The sequence below is a fragment of the Leptonychotes weddellii genome, chromosome 4 (genome assembly GCF_054177405.1).
Source record: "Leptonychotes weddellii isolate Sample4059 chromosome 4, ASM5417740v2, whole genome shotgun sequence".
NCBI classification, from domain to species: Eukaryota; Metazoa; Chordata; class Mammalia; order Carnivora; family Phocidae; genus Leptonychotes; species Leptonychotes weddellii.
This window is the reverse complement of record NC_138372.1, coordinates 134,604,494-134,628,571: the sequence shown is the minus strand read 5'-3', so window position 1 is coordinate 134,628,571 and position 24,078 is coordinate 134,604,494. Positions and strand designations below refer to the sequence as shown.

At 52.5% G+C, this 24,078-nt stretch overlaps 1 protein-coding gene across 1 annotated transcript; it reads left to right on the top strand.

Moving 5' to 3' along the window:
* Positions 1-1,381: 1,381 nt before the first annotated feature.
* GDF6 (growth differentiation factor 6) lies at positions 1,382-21,101 on the top strand. Its single transcript, XM_081816282.1, has 2 exons — positions 1,382-2,827; positions 17,793-21,101. The coding sequence occupies exons 1-2, from the start codon at positions 2,404-2,406 to the stop codon at positions 18,755-18,757; spliced, it is 1,389 nt and encodes a 462-aa protein (XP_081672408.1). The 5' UTR covers positions 1,382-2,403; the 3' UTR covers positions 18,758-21,101.
* Positions 21,102-24,078: the final 2,977 nt, after the last annotated feature.

Sequence of the window (24,078 nt, the reverse complement as noted above, 5' to 3'; positions counted from 1 at the left end):
CACAGAGAGAGGGAAGAAGATAAGGCTATGGTAAAGCACCTTTGAGTTTAAAGGTAGGAACCTGACAATTATGAAATCAAAACTAGGGGATATATATGGGATTGGGATAGGGCCATGGGGCATCTGTGGAGGAGAGGAGGAAGAAAGCAGCTGGCAGACTCTGGAGCAGTGTGACCTTGGGCCTCAGTTTCCCTACCTGTAAAATAGGGATAGTACAGCCCTTATAAGACTGTTTTGAAGATTAAATGAAATGATGTATGTAAAGGGCTTACAACCCTGCCAATACACAAGTTCTCTTAGGTGTTTGCCATGCCCTGGAGGAGGCCTAGTGTCCAGGATGGAAGGCAGAGCCTAGACCTTAAGGCAGTTAAAGCATGAAGAGAGCGGGGATGTGCAACTTCATCCCCTTGCAGTCAGGTGAGTGGACAGTGCAGGGACAGAAAAAGGCAGGGAAAAGCAACAGTGAGAGGGGAACAGAAGATTGGGAACACACACATAAAAAGCGTGTGAGAGGAAATCATCTGAGAGCAAATAAAACCATAAAGAAAAGAAAAAGTCAAGAATGAGAGATACTGGGGTGCCTGGGGGGCTCAGTTGGTTAAGCCTCTGCCTTCGGCTCAGGTCATGATCCTGGGGTCCTGGGATGGAGCCTCACCTAGGGCTCCCTGCTCAAGCGGGGAGCCTGCTTCTCCCTCTCCCACTGCCTGCCCCTCTGCCTACTTGTGCTCTCTGTCTCTCTGTCAAATAAATAAATAAATAAATAAACAAACAAATAAATAAAATATAAAAAAAAAAAGAATGAGAGATACTGGGTGGGCGAGCAATTCTTCTATGCTGGAATGGGAACCCTGGATTTGGGGTCCTGGCTGTGGGTTCTGTCCCTGGCTGCACGTCCTCTGGGCTGAGTGTCATTGGAAAAGTCACTCATCCCCTGTCTGTCTCATTTTTTAAATCTGTGAAAGTGAAAATAGTAAGGCCAACTTCACAGAGCTGTAGGGAGACGAAAGGAGAACATTTTGCGGTTGGTGGCGGGACACCCAATAAATGCACAAGGAGACTCTACGTCCCTAGCATTCCAGGGCACAGAGCACTGTGGGAGAGAAGCGGCCCTCCGCCTTGACTTCCAGCGCTCAGGCCCGGGAGTGAACGAGGCAGTGGGCGGGGAAGACACGCACGGGGAATCTGGGGACAGATAAAGGAAACTCGTGATGGGGCGAGGCTGGGCTGAAGAGAAACAGATTGGGGAAGAGCTGCAAAGGGAGGGGTCCACTGAAAGAGGAGGGGGAGGCGGCGGGGGGAGAGGGTGGGAGGGCAGAGATGGGAGGGCAATGTGCGAAGAAAAGCAGGCTGGGGAAAGGGGGATTGGAATGCAGAAGGAACTTAGGGAAGGAGAAAGGATTGAAGGCGGGAGGGCAAGAAGAGAAAGAAAATGGGGATGCCGTGGAGGCGGGGGCCAGGCCGCGAGAGGAAAGAGGACCCGGGGAGCAGACCGAGGAGAAAAGAACCGGCTAAAGCCAGCGTCAGAAGAGGCTGGGGACTGCGAGAAGAGAGGCTGGGGCCTGCAGTAGAGCGCGGCAGCTTTTAGCATCCATCCAGACTCTAAAGACTCGTGGCCTTTGCCTGACCTCGAGGGTCGGGAACAGACGCCCTGTCTTTGTGGAGAGCGGTACCCCACCGAGAGAATGGGGCTGTTCGGGGCTGGGCCCTGCGCCTGGGACGCGGCGAGGCTTCGCTGGCCCCGGGCTGGCCCCTGAAGGCTGTGAACGGCCGGCCTGGAGGTTGGGGCCGAGGAAAGACGGTACCACCACCACCCGGAGCCAGAGCGCAGTCCGCTGCAGAGGCGCCGGCCGGGAGCCGTCTCTGGGGGACGCCGCCGCCGCTTCCCTCCTCCCGGGCTGCACGCTCCCCGGACAGTGGAGGCGACCGGCGAGGCCCTAGGGCCCGCGCGGCGCCCCGGGGGGACCGAGCTTCGGACAGTGCTCGGGGGACTCTGGCGCTGTGGATGCTCCCGGCCTCCCCGCCGCCGGGCTACCGCGCCCGCCTTCCCCCGCCCAGCGCTCTGGGCCCGCTCTGCGCACGCCGCCCGGCAACCCCGCGCGCGTCCCGCGGGGGCGCTGCGCCTCCCAGCCACACCGACACACGGCGGCCCCTCTCCCCTACACCTCCTGGCCGCACCACCCGCCTCTCCTCCCACCCTCCGCTCCCCTCCCCTCCCCTCCTTCCCCTCCCCTCCCGGCGAGGGGCGGGAGGGGGCGTGGCAGGGCCGGAGTTTGTGTGGCTGGGACCCGGCTCCTTGCACTCGGAGTCCGCGCGAGGAGCCGGGCCCCGGCCGCTGTCCAGCCGCTCCGTGCCCCTCGCGCCCTGCGCCGCCGCCTCTCCGGGAGACGCTGCCACTCGCTCGCCATGGATACTCCTAGAGTCCTGCTGTCGGCCGTCTTCCTCATCAGTTTCCTGTGGGATTTGCCCGGTTTCCAGCAGGCTTCCATCTCCTCCTCCTCGTCGTCCGCGGAGCTGGGCTCTGCCAAGGGAATGCGAAGTCGCAAGGAAGGGAAGATGCCGCGGGCGCCACGAGACAGTACCACGGCCCGGGCGCCCCTGGAGCGCCACGAGCCAGGACCGCGGCCACAGGATGAGCCCCGGCGGCGGCCGCCGCAGCAGCCCCAAGCGCAGGAGCTTCCCGGCAGGGGCCCGCGCGTGGTGCCCCACGAGTACATGCTGTCAATTTACAGGACTTACTCCATCGCCGAGAAGCTGGGCATCAATGCCAGCTTTTTCCAGTCTTCCAAGTCGGCTAATACGATCACTAGCTTTGTAGACAGGGGACTAGGTAAGTGGCAAAGAAGATGCCCCACGCCTCTCTCCCTGGAGCTCCGCAGCCACGGCGCTGCTCGGGCTCTGGCAGGAGGCTACATTTGTGAATTCCTCTCCTGCTCTGGACACCTCCCCCTTTCTTTTCTTAAATTGTTTTTCTCGAGCCCAGTAAGTTTCTGAATGCGGCTGCAGATTTTATTCCAGTTTACAATCCTCCCTTCCTCGCTTCCTTCTTTCCTTTCCTTCCTTTCTCCCTTCCTTCCTTCTTTCTCTTGTCTTTTGCAGAAAGCAGCTCGGTGGCCGCTCGTCTGGTGGCTGGTGGAGGAAGCGTGGAGGACGGGAGGTGGCAGGCAAATGACTGGGTCTGGAGAGGGTCCGCGGCGGGGACTGAGGGCACACTTGCCACGGGGTCTCGGGTTGTGCGCGGAGCGCGGTACAAGGCCTGAGCTGCCGTGGCCGACCGGGCCGGGGCGGGGTTGGGGGGGGGGACATGGGGCATGAGTGAGCGTTGGAAAGTCCCGAGCTCCCATCCGATCGGGGTGGGGGAAAAGCCGGCAGATGCAAGTCCCGCGGTCCGAGGAACAAGTCCGCGAACTGCATTGGGCAATGCCCTGACCCAGCCGCTGCACGGGTTCTCAGCCCTTCCCTGCCCTGGATGTGGGGATCATCAGCCCGGCAGGAGCCCCGCGCCCTCGGGCGTTTTTTGCTCCTCCAGCGCGCTCACCGCTGCGAGACGGCCAGCGAGTAGTTTCTGCTAGGGCAGGGGCAGCAACCGGCAGGACGGGGCAGGGGCAGGGCAACTAAGTCCAGGGATTTGTTGGTACTTAATTCATATGGGTGCATGGATATGCACATCCACCTTTCCAGCCAGGCATCGCTCCTCTCTCTGAGCTCCCAGGGTCCCTGTCCCTGGTCCCCTCTGAGAGCGTGGGTGCAAGAGTGGGCGCCTTCGGAAACTCCTGCACCCACTCCTTGCCACCCGCGTTCGTCCGCGCGGTGAGTGCCTCCGAGAGAACCTCGAGCTCCCCTTGGTCCCAGAAACTGAGGAGGGATTCACAGGCGCCAGGAACTCAGCTCCTAAAGAGGGGAGACAATAACGTGGAAGGAGACAGGAAAGGAAGGGAGATGAAGGAAAGAAAAGGGAAAGGGGAGGAAGGGGACGTGAAGAAAGGAAGGAGAAGATTAAAAAAAAAAAAAAAGATTAAGGATAGAGACTTAGGTTCGCGGCTTTGACCACTTCCCCGCCTCCCACTTCCTGCCACTTCCAGGTCAATGAAAGTGGGGTGGCTCGGGAACCGGCGAGCGCCAGGGTTCAGGCGGACGGGGCTGCTCCCTCCCCGCCTGCCGTGAGTACATGCTCGTCCACGGAGCTTTTCGGAGGAGGCTAAGAGCCCCCAGGCCCCCAAGCCCCGGGCTCTTCCCGGGCTTCAGACCCCAGCCTCCACGCTTGTAGCCACCTTCCTTGTGGGCCAGGGTTCCTGCCCACGCTCGGTTCGCCGCTGCAGCCGAGGTCAGAGAGGTTCATGAGCTGCTGAAAGGTCCGGGCGGCAAATTAACGCCTGCTATTTTATGGTGATTTTAGGACTACTAAAGTCACCTTTGCAGATACACACGGCTTCTTCGTAGTGCTGCAACTGCATCCCTAACCCCCGTGCTGCCAGCGCAGCTCGCCCCTCCTCCCCCCTACCAGTCTTTGCCCTGCCTCGGTTGTCTCCCTCCCTCCAAATCGTCTTTACCGTCCGTCTTCTCTACTCCTCTAGTCAAAGACTACCCTGCACATCCCTAGTGGAGACACTAAGGAAGCTCAGAGAAAATAGCTCAAGAGGCCTTTCCCCAGGGGAAGGACTCCCGGAGGCCCAGGCTGGCGGGCGGTTGGGCGCAAGTTTTCTTTTCCCCAAAGGAAGTGGCAAGAATCTCCGCCCCTCCCCCAAGCAGGCACCCCTAACTCGTAAGCTTCGCCCTGCGAGTTTGGCACGGGACCAAGAGACCCTGCAGGCTGTTCGGAGGTGTCTACCGAAGCCTGGGGCGTGCAGGCAGGAGTGGGAGGTCTCTGGGGAGTTCAGGTCCCGCGCAGACGCGGGCTCGCTTCACCCTTGCGGGCGCTGCATCCTCTCCCCCGGCACCGCGGTGGGCGTCCCCGGGCGCCGGAGGTAGGGAAAGGGACTGGCTGCGAGCCCAGGCCCAGGGGACCTCTGTTGCCGAGCCAAGGTCTCCAGGCTAGCCGGACCAAGATCCAGACGTCGGCTTCAACTCTGGAACGCGGTCCCCAGCCGGAGGAGACGAGGAGTGATCACTTGGACCGCAGCTTCGAAGGCACGGTCTCCTCCACGCTCTCAGGTTCCCAGCAAACGCAAAGAAGGGCAGTCAGTTGGCTGGGAAGGCTGTGCGGCTCGCCGCACGCCGCTCGGGGGTGAAGGAGTGCGGAGCCCAAGGCAGGAGGGGGCGCGCAGAGGAGGGGGTGTGTTGCGGGCTACAGCGCCAGCTTGATAAAGGGAAAGCCTCACTTTCCCTCTCACTGATTTTGATTTGATGTGTCACCGGCGGTGACCTCGGGCTGGACCTTCCGGGGCTTGCTTAGCATCGGGCCCCTGATTGGAGTGTTTCAACTCAGCGATCTAATTGAGGGTTCATGTCATAACACATCAAACGGTGTCTAGTCTCCCGTGATGGAAGGGACCCGCCAGCCGCGCATCCCCGGCTCCCCGCGAGGACTTCCGCCCCTCTCACGTGGGGACTCTGAACCGCGCTAAACCCGCCTACATCCCCTCCCCCACCCCGTGGATGGCGGGGCAAGGAGGAAAGAGCCGCGGCCAGCCGAGAGCTGGGCCAGCCGCGCTGACTTGGCGCCTTGCCTCGGGGATGTTTAAATCGCCGTCGAGTGCGGCAGGCTTGGCTTGGCGGAGCTGGGGACCCTCAGGGGGAGGAGCAAAGAAAATGGAAGGAATTCTGAAGCCTGTTCAGGAGGCAAGAACTCCTTGCTCACGTACAATATTTGTAAATAGCCTTCCTCGCCCGGGAACCCCGGAAGCTCAAAAGTTACCCCTCAGGCTTGAGATTAAGAGTGGGCAAGCAGGGATAAAAATCAGTCGGAAGTGAATGAAGAGCGCTTTGCGTCTATGAAGATAGCACGTTCTCTATTACCTCACCCTTGCCACCTTCCCCCCCCTCCACACACACACCCAAAGAGGAGAACTTACTGCAAGTTTTATTTTCTAAATGTCCATCCTTTCGATTTGCTCTCCAAACATCCAGGGGTAATACTAACCAACATATATTGAGCATTTACTGCATACCAAGTACTGTGCTAAAATCTGTTACCTGAATTATTTCATTTAATTCTAACAACAACCCCTGGGGAAAGTGCTATAATCACTGTTTTACAGGTGAATTAAGGAAGACAAAGAGGTTAAGTTAAGCAAGTTGCTTAAGGTCATACAGAGGGGTGAAGCGCATATCCAATTCTAGATCCTGCATGCTTAACTATGGCACTACACGGGTAGGGTAAAGGGTGAGGAGGTTTCTAAGGATGGTGACAGGAAGCAGAAGTTAAAAAAAAAAAATGGGCAGATTTCCCATCTGGTCTAATATTCTTCGGTGATTTCTTAAGATCCAGTTTGGAGTTGGAGTGGAACTTTGGATTTGAGGGTCCGGATCCGTGCTGTGCTTTGCTTCCTCTTTGTGCTCTCTGGAAAGGCACAAACCCTGCTATCCCTGATCTTTAAATATTCCTCCATATTGTTCTCTTAAAATGATTTTGAATCCACAAAGATGGAAAGTGTGTGCAGGTGTGTGTTGGTGCAGTTATAAGATCAGAATGGATCAGGTTGGATATAGAGAAATTACAGTTAGTGCATGGTGGAACCATTAAAAGGCCGCTGGTACTGGAGCCCTAGGGCCCCAACCCTGGGGCCTGAGAAAGGCAGACAGTTGGAATTTCTGTGAATTCAACGTGGCTGAGAGATAGAGGGGGAGAGAAAGAGAGAAACAAACCTCAGACTTTCCGTTTATGGAGTGAGAAGTGCCACATAATTCCAACAAGGGGGGAAGAAACCTCCCCCTTGGTTTGGGAAGAAACCAAATGAGTCTAGGAATACTGCTGCGAGTTCGGTTTCCAGATGATTTGGAAATAAGAAGACTCCTAAAATTTTTTTTCCCTGGTTATTGTTGTTAGAATAGCCTTTTCAGAAAGGAGGCAGTAGGGAACAGATAAAAACCAAAAACGAGATCGGAATATCGGAACATCGGAACTTGACACCCTAGAAATGAATCGCTGAAAAGTTTGCCACCGCCCATTGTTGGCTTCTTGGTTTACCTTCTGGGTCGCGATTATCTGGGGGCAGGGCAGGACAACTGGGCTAGCCGTGCTGCGGGGAGGGTATTCTAAGAGCTGCAGAGCTCCCTCGCGATTGAAGTTCGTCTGGGACAGCATGTTTATGCAAAACAGCGAGTTTCTGGGTGGACCTGGGCCGCAGAGTGGCGTAATCAACGCAGAAGCGCTTTTGCCCCGACCCTGTTGTCGTTGGCAAACGGAAAATGAAATATAAGCAGGGAAGTATTTTAATGGGGACGGAGGGAATTCACAACTGTTAATTATTTGGTGACCTTGTATTCGATTTGTTTGAGTCCCTTATAAAAACACTAATGCAGACCAGACGGCCAAGTGAGGAAGCCGGCAGAAGGTTCCAATCTAGGCTTTATTTCCCCGGAAAGAGGGAACAGCCTTGGAAAAGGATTGCTGAGCATTCAAGTGTGCGTGTGAGAGCGCGCCCGCGTGCGCGCCGGCGTGGGGTTTGCATTGCTGTCCAGGTTCATGATCTTCTATCAGGCCTGTGGACTGGAAGGTCCCGGAAAAAGGCCTGGGGTGACGGAAGGAAGCCTTAAAGAAGGAGTTTGTTCTTCTCTTCTGGTTGCAATCATTAAAACATTTTAAAGGCCACAAACCACAAACGCCTTAGCCATTGGCTTGTTGTTAAGTATCAGTTACTGTCACCCCCATCCCTAAGGTCTTAAGGGTTGCCTTACAAGACTCTTACAAGGGCCACCTTAGCAAGTAAGTTAGGAACACCTAGTACCTTCTGCAGCGAAAGTGCAAGTGGGGCCAGAATTCAGGCGAGCTTCCTCTGCAGGGGAGGCTAATTTGAAAAGGACTCCGAACGTTTTCCCCAGCGCGGGAGGCGCTTGGGCTCTCTGGGAGTTTGCGCGGTAGAGTTGCCGGTGGGGGAGGGGATCGAAAAACGTGCTCAAACATCCTTGTCTTTTCTCCACATTAAAACAAAACAAAACAAAACAAAAATTACCTAAACCACAGCCCACGGCAGGCCTTGAGAATCCCTCGTTCCGCAAACCGAATGAAGACAGGAAACCTCCCCCTCGCGACCTGCGAGTTTGCGCGCCGCCTGGACCCGAAGGGAACGCGGGCGTTGCCCAGGAGGTGGTCCTAACGCAACCGGGTTTTTTCCCAGTCGGAGTTCTCCGGGTTCTGGAGGCACGCCTCCTTGCAATTGGTGCCGTTTTCCTGGGGCGGCGACAGGGGAAGAAGAGAAGGGGACGCAGAGGTGGGAGAAAGATGTTATGGTAGAGATAGGACAGAACGAAAACGGTTTCCTGGCAGGACTGCTGCGAGCAGTAAACGATGCAGAGCGCATCAACAATAATCCCGGGGGGCTCTTAAGTAAAGTGAAGGGCATTAGTTCAATAAATCCTCGGGTATGGAATAACCCTGGGCAAACGCTGCTCTCTAGACCCGGGGACGGTATCCCAGCCGAGGCCGCGAGGTGTGGTTAGCGCGAACGTGGGTCCTCCGCGTCCTTTCGTTGCTTGGCACCAACCGCCTCCCTGCCCGCCCCTCCCCGCCCTACCCCCGCCTCTCTTAAAGCCCTGGCTGTTTATTTTTAAGCTCAATGGCGGTTAAGTGGTGTCTTCTGTTTATAGGAATTAAATAGGTCCTCGTCGGCCTAATGGGTTCCAGGGTTGCTGTCCTCTGCCTTCCAGGACAGTCCATTAGCGCTGCTGGGGGCCGAGGGTTGGGTCGGCGTGGCGTGAGCCGCTGCAGGCGCCCGGCCGCACTGTCCAGCTTTCCAGAAGATGCGCGCGCCGCGCCGCCCGCGGCCCGGGGGTCTGGGGGCGGAGTTCGGCTTAGGGACGCGGTAGTGGGCGTGCTGGAGAGGAGAAGGGCGGGCTTCTGGCCCAGTCGGAAGCGGTTTAGCTGACCGAGCCGAGCAGAAAGTGGGGGCAGGAGCAGCGCGGAGGGTTGGCTTTGGGATCCCGGTGGTTTACACGCCCCCCTGCCCTCCTTAAAGAAAGTAGGAACCAAAGAAAATCCGTGCGCCTGCTTTGCAAATCTGGCTTCCAGGCACCTCGGTCCAGCCCTCATCCCACTTCCCAGTAGACTGTGGCTCCCGCGCCCCGTGGGGAGGGAAATTGAATGTTAGACGATGGTCCACAGCTGCCACCGCGAATCTCATTCTGCTGCGACGTTAGTTCGGAAGTCAGCCCAAGGTGAGCGCAGTGGAGCAGAGTTTCCACTACCCCTCCTTCAGAAGCCGCGCCCGGCCCAAAACTTTCAAGAGCTCACCATTGAGGTTTCTCTTGCACAGGAGCCCTGGGCATTCAAGTCCTTTCCTGTCCACACAACACGCCAATTTGAACCCCTCTCCCCACCTGCAAACCCGAGAACTGGTCGTGGAGGAGAAACCAAATAAAACGGGAACCTTTTCTTCTACTTTTGATCTCGAAACTCTCTAGTCGAAAGGCCTGATCGTATTCCACCCCTGAAGGCTGCTTCGCGGCAGCATTTCCTCCTTCCCTCCAACCCTGGGCCTGTGTGGCTCCAGTGGGCTCCCAGTGACCCTGCTGGTCCGCAGTGCAGCGAGGGCGGCCCCTGGCACATCACCCGGTCCGGGCCCTGCACGCACAGCTCCAAGGGAAGGGCAGTGACCTTCGGAGGACATGGGTACCCGGCGGAAAGGTGGGGAGAGAAGGGTACAGCTTGTGGCAATAGAACCGGGCTTCCGTTTGGATTTCATCTGCAGTGGTGTCAAATTCAGATTCTGGAAGCCCTGGGTGAGACTGCCCTGAAAAGAGAGCCCCGCGAAGTGTTCTTGATCTCGGCTTCGAATCACTGGTTCTTGAACCCCTCTCAAGAACGCGTGGCCACGAGGTTTCGCACTAAGTTCTTGGACCCCACTTGACAAGGAATCCATTTCATCTTAGAGAAACAAAAGAATCTCCTTGAAGTGCCTTGGGAGTCCTGCTGGGGTTGCGCAGTGTCCAGTGCTCAGGGGAGAGGGCTGGTCCTTGTCTCCCACCAGAACCTGGCCTTATTGCCACAGAAGGCTGTGCTGAGGCTAGGAGGGCCCCCGAAGTTTGCCTTCCGCTGGGTGGCATCTGGGGTTCTCCTTCCCTCCCCTCCCACCCTCACTCATTTGCCTCTGGCTGGGCCAGAGCGTGGTGCACTAACACTAGGATTTCTCTGTGGGATCCAGGCGGGCCACCAGGCCTGCTTAATCCTGTGGGGTTCACAAGCCCCAGGCTTCTTGCAGGGAGGAGGGCGCCGTCTGCCAGCTTTGGGAGAAAGACTAGAAAAGCCTCTCCAGATTCCGTGGAGGACCCGCCTTGGGCCTCTCTGATCTTTGAAAGGAGGAAAGAAGCTGAGAAACGCAGGGCACGCTATTGGAGAAAACACAGGAAGCCAAGAGATCCAGAGAGAAGCTGCGCGGGTGAGTGTGTGGTGAGGAGACACACACCTGCCCACTGACTGGGCTTTCTCAGGCGACTTGCTCTGCATCTGGGCCCTGCACTCAGCCTCAGGGGCCATTCATTGCTACAGCCCATCTCCCCACCAAATGTGCCTGGCCCTTTGCGGTTGAAGAACATCCGGAATGTCATCTTCATCCCCAGCCCAGATTGGCTCTGTGGACAGATCGTGCCTCCTCCCTGCCAAAAGGGCTCCACAGTGGGAGGTGAGGAGTGGGGCAAGGAGACCAACCCCCAGGCCTCTCAGGGCTGCATCTGCCCAGCCAGGGAGCCAAATGGATTAGCATCTGGGCTAGCGCTGGCCCTGAGCCCACAGAGGAGGGAACCTGCTGGGAGGGACCTATCCTTGATGAGGTTCTGGCTGGAGGTTCGTTGTTCACCTGGAAGTTGTGTGAGAGACCTCAGTAGTGGATGACATAATGACACAGGGGCACTGAGATGGATCCATGTGATGGGGGTGAGGCCACAACCCCTGTGGGCCTTACACTTCCCTGGACCTCAGATGAATAGGAACTGGAAGTCCGTGCTTCTCTCTTTACCCCTCTGCCCAGCACCTTTCCTTCATTCACTTCTAGAAGTCCTGCCGAAATAAATGGATTGCCTCTCCTCAAAGAAGGCCAAGAGGAGTATAGGTGCATCTTCTGCCTACCTGGATGTAGGCAGTTATAGCGATATTGACTGCATTCACTGGGCGCTTCTGTGTGTCACGCACAACCGGCCATGGGTGCCTTGACTCTGACCTTTACAATGACTCTGCAAAGTGGGGGATGGTTCTCCCATTTTACAGATGAGGCATATGAGTCTGGGAGAGATTATGTGACCTAGAGTATCCAGGGTCACCCAGTCAATAAGTCACAGATCAGGTTTCAAATCTATGTCTCTTAGACTCTACATTCCTGTGCTAATTCCATGTTGTCAGTAGTAACCAATATTTGCACATGTCTTCAGATAAATATCTTTCCTACTCTTTCTCTCATTTGCTACCCCTCCTCCAGTGACTCTGTGAGCTGGTGTTATCTTCATTTTGTAGATGAGAGAATTGTTTCCCTGTAAGTTTTCGTTCAAAACTCCAGTTGTTAACATCCCTTCAGTTCTGCTGTTTAGGAAGTGATTTACTCTAGGAGACCAGAGATTGAGGCCCTTCCCCCAAGCATGGGCTGCGTGAAAGAGCAGGAGCCTTCTCAGGGTTTCTGCCAAACACAGAGTTCAAGGGCTGGGATGTCCAGGGTGACGGCACAGATACTGGAGCCAGACTGCCATGTCTACCTCTTCGTATCTTGGACAAGTTACTCTTCAACAATCTGTATTTTAAGTTTTCTGGTCCATAACATGAGCATAGTAATGATATCCTTTTCTTTTCCATAGTTAGTTTTGAGGCTTAAGTGAGTTATGAGAATTTAGATTATGCACAGCAGATGGTAATTGCTACACCAGTGTTTACTATTACGATTTTTGTTCTGGATGGTCAAGCCAGAGCACCCAGTAGAGGCTGAATTGTGTGGACTGCCTCCTGAATCTGCCCCTCAGTGAGGATGCTTAGTGAGCTCAGCAGTTTGCAACAGATCTCAACAGGGCCAGGATTCAGGACAAGAATACAGGGGGAGGCTTAGGTTATTACTGTGTCCCAGGAGAGGGTAATCGTTGGAGCACGAAGTACTCAGAGGCCTTCACACCCCAGGGGAGAGGGCTGGTGGCTCATTTTTACTCACCCTGTACACCGGACTCTATTTCCAACCTGTAGACTTTGGCACCTCAGGGCAGTGTTGAAGCTGAGTGATCTAGGGAACAAGCGACTCCAAATCTAGCCATGAAATCCCTGCGTGGCGATCTTCTTCCTTCTAGTAAAGGAAGAAAAAAGAAGATCCCGGGGGCACCCAGTTCGCCGGGAGTTGATGGCACTGGTGATGAATGTGTGTCGCGTGTCCTCCCTCCCTCTTTGCACCACCGCCCAATCAGAGCCGTGGAAGGGGGCGTGGCCGCAGGTCGGAGGGCTTAGGAATTAGGACCTTCAGATCTTGCCCTTCACTAGCTGCAGGACATTGGGCAAGTGAAGATACCTCGCAGAACCCCAGTTTCCTCATCTATAAATGAGTGTAACGGTAGAACGGGCCTCACACCCCGCGGTGAGGATTCAGGGACAGAGCCCATCAAAGCCCTGAGCACGTGCCTGCCGCAAAGGCGCGCCCCAGAAGCGCTCAGTGCTGCTGTTGGCTCGAAAATGACGGGGGTTGGGGGAAAGGCTTAACTGCAAAGACATCTGGAGTTTTCTTTGTAAAGATGGGTGCCGATCCCGCCCCTCCCATCCCTCCACCTAGGGAAGTGGGCGTGGGAAAGCCCACTATCATCTCGGCTCTCTGAGCCACCGCCTAGTCGCACCCCTAGATCTGCGCTTTCGGAGGACGTGGGGTGGGACGCGTGGCGGGGTGGCGGGTAGAGGCGGGTACGGGCCTGCCAGAGGCTTGGCCATTCAAAGGATGGGAGCCCGACGCGCACGGAGGAGCTCTCTGAGAGAGCTGGGGCCGCGGGGCACCCTCGGCGCGACGAGTGACAGAAAATCCCGCAAGGACTCTGAAGAGGGACCTCAAGCAGCCTACATATCTCAGAGATGTCTTGGAAAAAATGCAGTGCGGGCCCTTCCCGCCCCAAACCAAATAAAGCTTCGGGTTTTCGGAAACCCTCAGCAGGGTGGCCCAGGTGAGCTGGCCCCAGCAGGAACAGCCCTGGGGGACCCTCAAGACACATTCCCTGCCGCTGCGCGTCTCTCGCTGAGGCTGCGCTCCTGGGGCTCATGTTCCCGGGTGCCCGGTGTTTGGTGCCCTGAGCATCCTTTCCTTTCTGATCTGGTGTGTTTCTTAGCTTCCTCCAGCCAAGCACTGAGGCTTCGACCTGCACTGATGACTTTACCTTCCTAGGCCAATTTTCTCATTTAAAATGGGTGTTATAGTCCCTACCTTGCAAGTGATTAGTTCTTTTTCCCCCGTGTCCTCATTTGCTTCTTTTTAAAAATTGTTTATCAAATTCCATACCAGATGTGCATGTTTGAGGTCTCCTCACCTCAGCCTTTTACCAACTTGCTCTTAATTCAAAAAAGGCTGACCTATTTATGAAGACTTTTCTTCAAATATGCAGATAGTTTGTTCCTTCCTTCTCCTCTCCTTCCCCTCCTTCCTCTATCCACCCACCTGGGAAAATTGATAAGCACAAATTCAGCAATTGTAACTTGAAAGGTCTGTAGCTCTGTCTAATACACAGCAAACACTGAGTTAACTGGGTTTGAGCCAAGCTGTAACAAACCAGGTCCATGCAAATTAAAAGCAAAGTAAAAACTCCCATGATTTATTACTGATTGATTTCAATTTAAAGGCCTAAAGCTTAGGATTCACTTCCAAGTTGTTAAAAAAAAAAAAAAAAAGTGCCACAGACCAAATGAAAAGTGCATGTTTCTAGGGAGGGGGATGGGAGAGAGGATCATTTGATGCTATCGGCCCCAATTTATAAAGGACTTCAGCCCTCATTTACACAGGACTTAATGGGAGAGGAGGCTTGTGGAAGGGAATGTGAAGGGCTGGCTTCCCACCCACAGGTGGCCATGGTGGCAGGGCCAGGCCTTTTGATGCCAGGTCAGCAGGCAAAGTATCTTCAGGGTCACAGGGGCTGGTGGTGTGTGCACTCCCCAGGTCGGATGCCTCCTCTGGGCTATTTCTGTGATTCATGGCTCCAGAGCAGGTCCAGACAGGTGGGGAATGTAGTCAGTAGGAGAGCTGTGCGGAGTTGCCACCTTCTTGGACCCTCTGTTAAGGGGTTAGAGGTTCTGGAGACCCAGTGAGAGTACATGTGGCAGAAAGAGTAAAACAAAAATGTGGGGGTGGCTGTGGGGTGGGGGCAAAAAGGAGCTGAGAGAAATAGTGACTTGGTTCTGGTGAGTACCACCTTAGACCCTGCCCTGGGTCCTGTGCTTTGGAGGACCCTGTTTTGCCCGGCCCCCAGTGGCGCCTGATCCACAAGGTGGGGAAATGGGGAAATCTAAAGAGCCAAGGGAACATGCTCATCTCAATTAGTGATTCTTAAAGTGGGATCCCAGACCAGCAGAATCAGCATTACCTGGGAACTGAGAAAAATGCAAATTCTGGGCTCCACAACAACCCCCTGGGGCCTGAGAGAAGTGAGAAGTTCTATTTCTAACAAGGGTGATGCTGTATGATGGGATGCTTATCTTGCAGATTTAGGGACGCTTATAGGTTTAGTGGCCTTGAGAGCTACTACTCTACTGTGGTACCCAAACCATAGAGCTCTTGCCCAAATAGCCCAGGGCCCCCTTTTAGGGCCCGGGCAGCTGCTTCATTGGGTCTGTCCTGCAGAGAGTGTATGGACACCAGTGAAACATGCCTGGGCAGCCCGGAACTGTGAGCAAGGGTGTCCACAGTCATGCAGGCGTGGCTGCTCAAGCTGTGGGATGGAGCTGGTATGGAAAGGGAAGGGGGCAGGTTACAGAATGAAGTCCCCATTTGCACTCTTTCCTTGAGCCCTGGAAAGATTACGAGCTGGCTGGTCTTGCTAGAAAGATCATCAGAAATCCCAAGCCTGCAGAATCAGCAGAGCCCTCTACAGATGCTTTCCTCTGTTCTGACCATTCTTGAGGACCAGAGAAATGTGACTCGGCCATACAGACTAACCATTATTAGCCCCCACTTTTTTAGAAAAAGAGTAAAAACAAAAGAAGGCTGATTTCTCCATGTTTCATGAGAGAGAAATAAATTACCCTTTACACCTTCCTATGCTCTCCAGCCAGTGACAAACTGTCTTAACAGTTATGTAAGCAGAGATGGAAATGATTTCCTTCTGGCGTCCATGTTTTATTCCCAGCAAGGCCTGCGAATGTAGTTTGGACTGTATCCCCCATCCCTCATACCCCAGCCATTGCTGGTTGCTTTTAAACTCTACTACCTGCACTCCAATAGAGAGGCAATGGGGCAGTGGGGCTTAGTGGCTAAATGTTCCAACTCTGGAATTAAATAGACTTAAGTTTGGATCTCAACTTTTACCACTTACTAGCTGTCAGACTTCAGTAATCAACTTAATTTCTCCAAACCTTGGTTTTCCCGCCTGTAAAATGGGAACTATCTACCTCACAGAACTGGTCTGTGCTTGCAGATAAAGTAAGGATGAAAAATATGTCAGCCCTCACAATACTTAGCTGGTGCAGCAAATGCCTTCGGTTTGTCCCTCTCATCACATCCTTTGTTGGGGGAGAGAGAAATATGAGAGGCAAGAAAGTGAAGCCTAAGGCAATAGGTCCAGAGATCTGGGTGGTGGCTGAAGGTTGTCAGACGCAGGTTTCTTTAAAGGAGGAGAAGAAAGTGTGCTGAGTTCCCACTGATTTTAATGTGACCCTGGTCGGTTTGAAGGTCTTGGCTTCCATAAATCAACCGCCTCCAGCAGCTTTTCCCTCTTCACCTCTCTAACCCTTCCCACAGCTCCATCTCAGGTTGGGACATGTGCCTGAGAGTGAGGTAGCCTGCCCTGCAGGCAGCCCGTAGTGGGGACTGGGTTTGGCTGAGGCTCCAGGTCCAGTGCCCTGGGGCTACATCGGACAGGCAGTGAGGGTCTGACCGGGACCCAGTGACACTTTTACTGTTGAAATCGAACCAAACTTTACTAGCTTCTGGGGAAAGCTGGGGGCTTTGGGGATTTTTGTATTTGCTGGGTTGTAAATATTTTATGAGAAGGCAGCCCAGGAAAATCTGGTTAGCTTTCCGCCTTGCACACTGAAGTGGGGTTGGCTTCATGCACAAATGCGTCAAAAAAGAAGTCAAGTTTTGCCTTGGTCCCAAAGAATTCATCTTGGATCTTAAAAGCCTGTTATTCCCTGCACCTCCCCCCCAATTATGTGCCCTAAATTTCTTTTTCTTATTTGTAACCAAAAATTTAATCTTCAAAAGATTAGTTCCAAAGCAAGATTTCAAGTTGGGTGGGTGGGTGGAGGGGAGAATGTCACTGTGTGTGTGTTTGAGGTTTTCTCCTGATGTATTTCTCATTGACTGCAGGGTCTTCTCAATGGATAGTTGCCTGGTGTGTGTGTGTGTGTGTGTGTGTGTGTGTGTGTTCTTTTGCCTCACCCACACCCCCACCCCCCGCCGGCAGACTTCTGAAAGCTTGGTTGCTCTTTTGTAGGTTGTTAAAATGGTTGGTGAATTTGAAAAAGGAAGCAAGCAAGCAAGCAAGCAAGCAATCCCAAAGCAGATCTTCATTCTGTCAGCTTTGTGCTGGGCCTAAATACTTCAGCAAAAGTGTCTAAGGGGCAGCAACGCTCCCCGAGACCAGGAGGTCTAACTAGGGCTGCATCTTCAAATCATCTTGGAGCTTAAAAACAAAAACAAAACCCAAAATGAACAAACAAAATCTAGCAAAAACCCAGTACCCAGGCTCTGTCCAGAGACCTTGTCTCAATTGGTTAAAGCAAGCCCTGGCACTGGTAATTTTTAAATTCTCTGGATGATTATAAGGGGCACCCAGAGTGAGAATAACTGGTCTGGAAGTTTCCACTTACTGACCAGCAGGTACTCCAGGTCAGGCATGGCTGCGGTACGAAGGACAGGACATGGTCCTAGCTCCTATGGGCCGGTGGAGGCGGGGCAGGGTGTTGCTGGGAAAGACCACTAAGGAGACAAATAGAAACGAGGTCACCGTAGATAGTGCTAAGTGGGGTGAGATAATAAACCCGGGTCCTGTGATAGTGTCCGAGGGAGGCTACTTTAGATCGGGGTGGTCGAAGATGGCCTCTCGGAGGAGGCGACATTTGGACCGAGACGTGAATGATGAGAACGACGAGCCAGTCAGCCGAAAGGAGGCCTGGGGGAAGCGCGGCCCGGGCCCACGACCACAAAGGGCACATTAGTGGTTACGCAGGCTCCTGGGGGAAAACCCGGGAGGCCGCCGCCGCAGCTGCCGCTCCAGCAGCCACCGACTTCCGCCCTGGGAGTCCCGGGCTGACCGGGGGGTGAGGGGGTGGTGCGGGGGTGGGGGGAGGCCTGCAGTGGTGCTCCTCCTCCCCTAGCTGCGCACGGGCCCGGGCGGGGAGCCGGGGTGGTCAGGCCCCGGGCTGGCCGAGCTGGACTCCCAGCCGGCCTGCCCCGCTGCCCGCCCTTTTCCTCCCGGGCGCGGCCGCAGAGCACCGGGCTGATCTCCCCCTTAAGTGAAACTGACTGTAATGATTTTTTATCTCGCAGACGATCTCTCGCACACTCCTCTCCGGAGACAGAAGTATTTGTTTGATGTGTCCACGCTCTCAGACAAAGAAGAGCTGGTGGGCGCGGAGCTGCGGCTCTTTCGCCAGGAGCCCGCAACGCCCTGGGGGCCACCGGCCGGGCCGCTCCACGTGCAGCTCTTCCCCTGCTTGTCGCCCCTGCTGCTGGACGCGCGGACCCTGGACCCGCAGGGGGCGCCCCGGGCCGGCTGGGAAGTCTTCGACGTGTGGCAGGGCCTGCGCCAGCAGCCCTGGAAGCAGCTGTGCTTGGAGCTGCGGGCCGCGTGGGGCGAGCCGGGAGCCGGGGAGGCCGAGGCACGCGCGCCGGCGCCCCAGCAGCCGCCGCCCCCGGACCTGCGGAGTCTGGGCTTCGGCCGGAGGGTGCGGCCCCCCCAGGAGCGCGCCCTGCTCGTCGTGTTCACCAGATCCCAGCGCAAGAACCTGTTCGCCGAGATGCGCGAACAGCTGGGCTCGGCCGAGGTCGCGGGCCCCGGCGGCGCCGGCGCCGAGGGGTCGTGGCCGCCGCCGTCGGGCGCCGCGGACGCCGGGCCTTGGCTGCCCTCGCCCGGCCGGCGGCGGCGGCGCACAGCCTTCGCCAGCCGCCACGGTAAGCGGCACGGCAAGAAGTCGAGGCTGCGCTGCAGCAAGAAGCCCCTGCACGTGAACTTCAAGGAGCTGGGCTGGGACGACTGGATTATCGCGCCCCTGGAGTACGAGGCCTACCACTGCGAAGGCGTGTGCGACTTCCCGCTGCGCTCGCACCTGGAGCCCACCAACCACGCCATCATCCAGACGTTGATGAACTCCATGGATCCCGGCTCCACCCCGCCCAGCTGCTGTGTGCCCACCAAATTGACTCCCATCAGCATCCTGTACATCGACGCGGGCAATAACGTGGTCTACAAGCAGTACGAGGACATGGTGGTGGAGTCCTGCGGCTGCAGGTAGCGGCGCCTTTCCTGCCGCCTTGGCCCCTGACGGCAGGGGAGGCCTGACTGCAGAGAGGCCGAGGAGCTGGCCTCGGAGGAGGCAGAGGGTGGGAGGAACAGCCTGGACGTGCAGCCGGGTGGGAGAGGAGGGAGCTCAGCCTTCCCAGAACCTTCCACCTGCCAGCCCCGAGGGAGATACGGATTTTCACACCTTGCCTGGCCACCCAGGAAAAACAAGCCAAGGAGGATTTCTTTAGTTGTTGTTGTTTTTTCCTTTTTCTTTATTATTGTGGCTTTGGATTTCCTTGTGTGCCTCACAGGTTTTGATAGGAGGTGGGGGGCGGGGAGACGCAGACCTGGTGCTCAACCGCTCCATGGATTGAAAAATGTATAGTTTAAGAAGAGAAACAGTGTGGGAGGAAGAATCACCTTTGACCACGTCTTGGTTTGATTGTTTTCTACCCATGCAAAGAAGGTGGGGTTTTCTCCGACCATGTCCTAGCCTGTGCCTTGTGACCTCCCGAGCAGAGAGTGTTCCAATAGAGGAATTAGCACGGAGAATAAGAAAGCCAGGAAGGGCCCTGCCTTTAGAAGAACTTGCTTGTATACCGGGCTCTGCCCTGGCCTCTGCCAGTACAGGGAGCCGGCAACCGGCATCTCACTCAAGGGGGCTCAGGTCGCTGCCTTTACTGTTGCTTTTTCTGGTAGGGGAAAGGGGAACTGGTATGGATGGAATGACAAGAATGAGCCCAAATGGAACCCCCTGAAGGATAATGAGAAACCACCAGGCCTGCCTCTGAGGGGGCTGACGCTGAGGTGTATGAACCAGGCTGGAGGTAACCCAGGAAAGGCCCTTCTGTGGGGTCTGTTTCTAATTGATTTCTTTGAACAGAGTTTGCCAAAATTCAGACATCCCCTCTTAAGGGGAAGGTGATTTTCCAGTTAAACAAAAAGCGAGTAGGGGATGGGAAGCTATATAAGTAAGGTAAGAGGTGCGGAGAAGGGGGAGTGAGCCAAGAAGCAGAGGCTGAAGTCGGGAGGGGAGGTGGTGGGCCCCTCAGAAGGATGGGGACATAGGGGCCAGTCCAGAAGCAGGGAAGAGGGATTCCGGTCCCTGTGCCCAGAGATTTCTTTCACATCTATGTTCCCTCCCTTCTCTCTTAACATTCCTGAAAGATTACCTACCATCCAGCGATAGCCCAGGGCTCCCCCAAAAGAATTGTTTCAGATTGTAATTACCAGTTAGGCAATGTTTTTAAAACTTAGTAATGAGAAACTGTGAAAAGAGCAAAGTGTTACATTGAGCTCGGGGGTGGGAGATGGGGAAGGGACAGTGAGGAAGGAGGCAGGGGTGGGATTCATCTTCCTGAAGGAAGCAGGAGAGAGCAAAGCGCAATTTAAATACCCATTCCCAGATTGCCAAACGCATGGACTTTCCCCCAGCCTGCACCAGTATGATTTCCAAGCATTGCCAATGAGTAGAGTTAGTTTGCAGAGTTAGTTTCCTTCTCATCTTTGACCATGAAATGGTTTAAACAAGGGAACTTGTACCAACCATTTAAAAAGTTTTTGTTTTTCCTAAGCGGTTTTGCTCTCTCAATCTAAGCCTGTTACTTGTTTGGTTCAGAGAACTACAAACTGTCCAAGAAAGGGTGAGAATGATAATAAATGCTAATATAAAATGTCAAGTAAAAAAAAAAAAAAAGACTTGGCCAGGAGAAATAATTTAAAATGCACATTTGCTTTGGATGCACTGTTGTTCTGTTAAGGCTGTATATATTTGTTTATTTAAGGTGACTGAAAGTGCAAAGAGGAAGTGGATAGCATGCAATTCATCTTAATGTACAAACGTTATATGCACTCAAATGTTATAATTTCTAATATTTTTAAAGTTTATATTCGAGTTGTACAAAGTTAAGCATTAATCAGATATTTCATTCTGTCCTAATGTTATCATTTTCTTAAATATTATTACAAAATTTTAAGTCTGTCTAATGGAGAGTTTTTTTAAACTGTCTACCTCACTATAATACAAGTATTTACAACACTAAAGTTACCAGAGGTCGATTTTATATTCAGAACATTTTTTACAGTATACGTTTCTTGGATGATATTCAATCTAATACTGTATTATTAAACTCATTTTCCCCCTTAATCACTCAGCCTGGTTTATATGGATCTAGTTAGAAAAATCCTTTTCTCGAGGAACTACTGTCCATGGTATTTTGGTCCAGTATGGGACTGAATGTCTGAAAAGGCACTGATGATTTAAATGTCCATCCCTTAGAGCATTGCCCTTTTTCTTCATAACTCTGCCATGAGTCTTCATGAAATTTTCACTCACCAGATTAAAGCCACACCCTTGTCAACTATTAGAACAGTGTTAATAAGCCTGTAACTCATTCCAGCATCTCAAGACCCCAAGCAAGAATCGGATTATTTTCTTGCTTTCTTTAATGTTGAAAAAAAGCTGTAAATCACTTAAGCCAAGCAAGCTGTCGGTAACTCCTGTTTACGGGTATGGCATACCGCAAGCAGAAGGTAGGCACCGTTTCTGTCTTTGTTCCCTTGCTGTAAATTAGGCTTGTACTTGCTGTACAAGTCTGAGCCCTCACTGTGTGTCAGGTACAATGAGGTGCATGCATTATTTCGTGTAAACCCCTCAGAAACTCCAAGATGTAGGTATTATTTTTATCCCCACTTCACAGATGAGGAAACTGAGGTGCGGAGAGTTTAAGTAACCTGTCGGTGGTCATCCAGCCAGGGCGTGGTACTTAGGTTTTAAACCTAGTTCTTTCAGACTCTAGAGCCTGAGGTGTTAACCGCTGTACAGTTCTCCCCCAACATCATCTACCTGCTCTCCAACTGGTGCCGAAATGTTAGAGTGGGGAATTTGCAATTAGTCACAATTATGAGGGTTGGTGAGCTGTCACAGGGGCCACCAACATTGCTCACGGTTTTAGAATATGTGACTGCTGGGATGTGGGAAGCTGAATATGGGTACGGATTGCAAAGCTCAGTGAGTTCTTCGCTTAGGCTTGCCTCAGGAAACCCATCGTTTTAGGTCATTACTGGGCTTCTGTAGAGTCTCTGCAGCTTTCTGGAACTGCCTGGGTGTGGTTATGTGAGTTTGGGTTCTCAAAATAATGGTCAATTTACAAATAGGTTATGTTTCAATAGACTGGTTGTAAGTGGTCTGTGTAGAACTGAGAAACATTTTCCTATGGAAACAATGTTGGTTTGCGTTTCCAGGTCATTTTGCGTAAGTTTTATTTACCCAAATGGAACTTTTTAATAAAGCAACTTTGACTTCTGGGTTTTGGGAACAGATAATCACCTGGGAAAGGAAAGAAAAAAGAGGCTCTTGCTCTTCTCTTTCCTGGGTCGAGGCAGTTTTTGAAACAGTTGAGAATTTTTTGCATTTTTCCATCACTCTTTCTATATCCCTCACCCAATTCCCCAGCCTCCCAACTGCCCGGGGGGCTCCCAGCCCTACACTGTAATATGTCCCCACTCCAGAGAGTTCCCTTTTCTGCATAAATATTTCCAGCCCCAAAGTTATTTTCCTCTCTTCCCTCCATCAGAAAGTTTATTCCTTCACTCAGATGGTAGAAGAAACACAATCTGATTAAATTACATGAAGATGTAAATATCTCCTAGCTCCTTAGCCTTGGAGACATTTGCATTTTAAGCAAAGAATCTTGGTTAACTCAGATTTCTTGTGAGTGATGTGAAAAACAACATGGAAGATTCAACACGCAAGCCACACACAATTTGGAGAGTTGAATGTGAGCTCCGCACTAATGATACAGGGTGAGTGGAGAGTCTTGCCCGTGTGAAATTTTTGACGTCCCCTAGGGTATATTTTGAAGAGACTATTTATAGCTAACTTGTTTTAAAAATTAATATCCAATGTATTAAAGCAAAACATTTAATAACTTAGTTTTGTTTTTTTTTCTAAAGCTCTTAAGTTTAATGAATGTAGGCCCCATAAAGAGTTTGTTTGCCCTTAATTTTGCTCGTTGCTGTGTTCTCAGCATCCAAAATAATGCCCAATACACAGCATACGCTCAATAAATATGCTGAATGAATAATTTTACAAATCCTATTTTGCTTGTTAATCTAATCATTTTAACAAGCACTTTGAAGGGAGCCTTAGATTTATGCCTCTTCACCTCAGGTTGAATGGATCAACCTCCCTTAATCAATTCTGGTTATAAACCCAGTTAATAAACTTCCTTTAAATATTGTACTGCTTTTATCAGTTTAATATATTCAATTTTCTTTTAAAGTCCTTCAGATTTCTCTAAGAGGAAAAACCTTCCTATGTAAACCACTCCAAGTAAAGCTAATAAATTAAACTTCTTAAGATGATGATTCTTAAGTTCTAGTAAGCATTTCAATACTGTTTATGTCATTTAGCTTAACATCCGGAATCTAAAATGAATTACTCAATCACACATTTAAGTTGATTTCAGAAGGCTAACCTGTTAGATACCTTAATAAACAACACTTCTTAAAGCTTACAAACGTTTTATATACAGATTGTCTCATTAAGAAACCCTAATTTTGAACTTAGTACAACAGTGCTAATGATTTAGAATCAATTTACTTAATCTTTGTATTTACTCTGAAATTTCCTTGGGTTAAAAACACTAACCCACGGGTGCCTGGGTGGCTCAGTCGGTTAAGCGACTGCCTTCGGCTCAGGTCATGATCCTGGAGACCCGGGATCGAGTCCCACATCGGGCTCCCTGCTCGGCAGGCAGTCTGCTTCTCCCTCTGACCCTCCGCCTTCTCATGCTCTCTCTCTCTTAAATAAATAAAATCTTAAAACAAAAAACAAAAAACAAAAACACTGACCCACTCCTGAAAATTATAGTGTCACACGCAAGGTGGGGAGAGCATTTCAGCAGACTGTGGCTGCAAATCTGCCATAGGCTTCAGCTGAGAAAGGAGGTGGATTCTCCCTGGGACACTGACCACATGCCAACTCCCTTTTAACACTCACTGTAAAACATGAACCCCAAACTCCTATATTTTATGAGTTGGTCTCTCTTGGTTTCAAGATAGGTCATTCACTCATTTTTCCTCCTGATTTGAGTAAATGGAATTCCACACTCCTCATTAAGATTATAGCTTTCTTCCCTGATTAATTGGATTTCACATTTATTTAATGATCTTAGGACACATCTTTGTTTTCACCTTTGGCTTTAAAATTACCTTACTGCCAGGGCGCCTGGGTGGCTCAGTCAGCTAAACGTCTGACTCTTGGGTTTTGGCTCAGGTCATGATCTCAAGGGTGTGAGATCGAGCCCTGAGTTGGTCTCCAGACTCAGC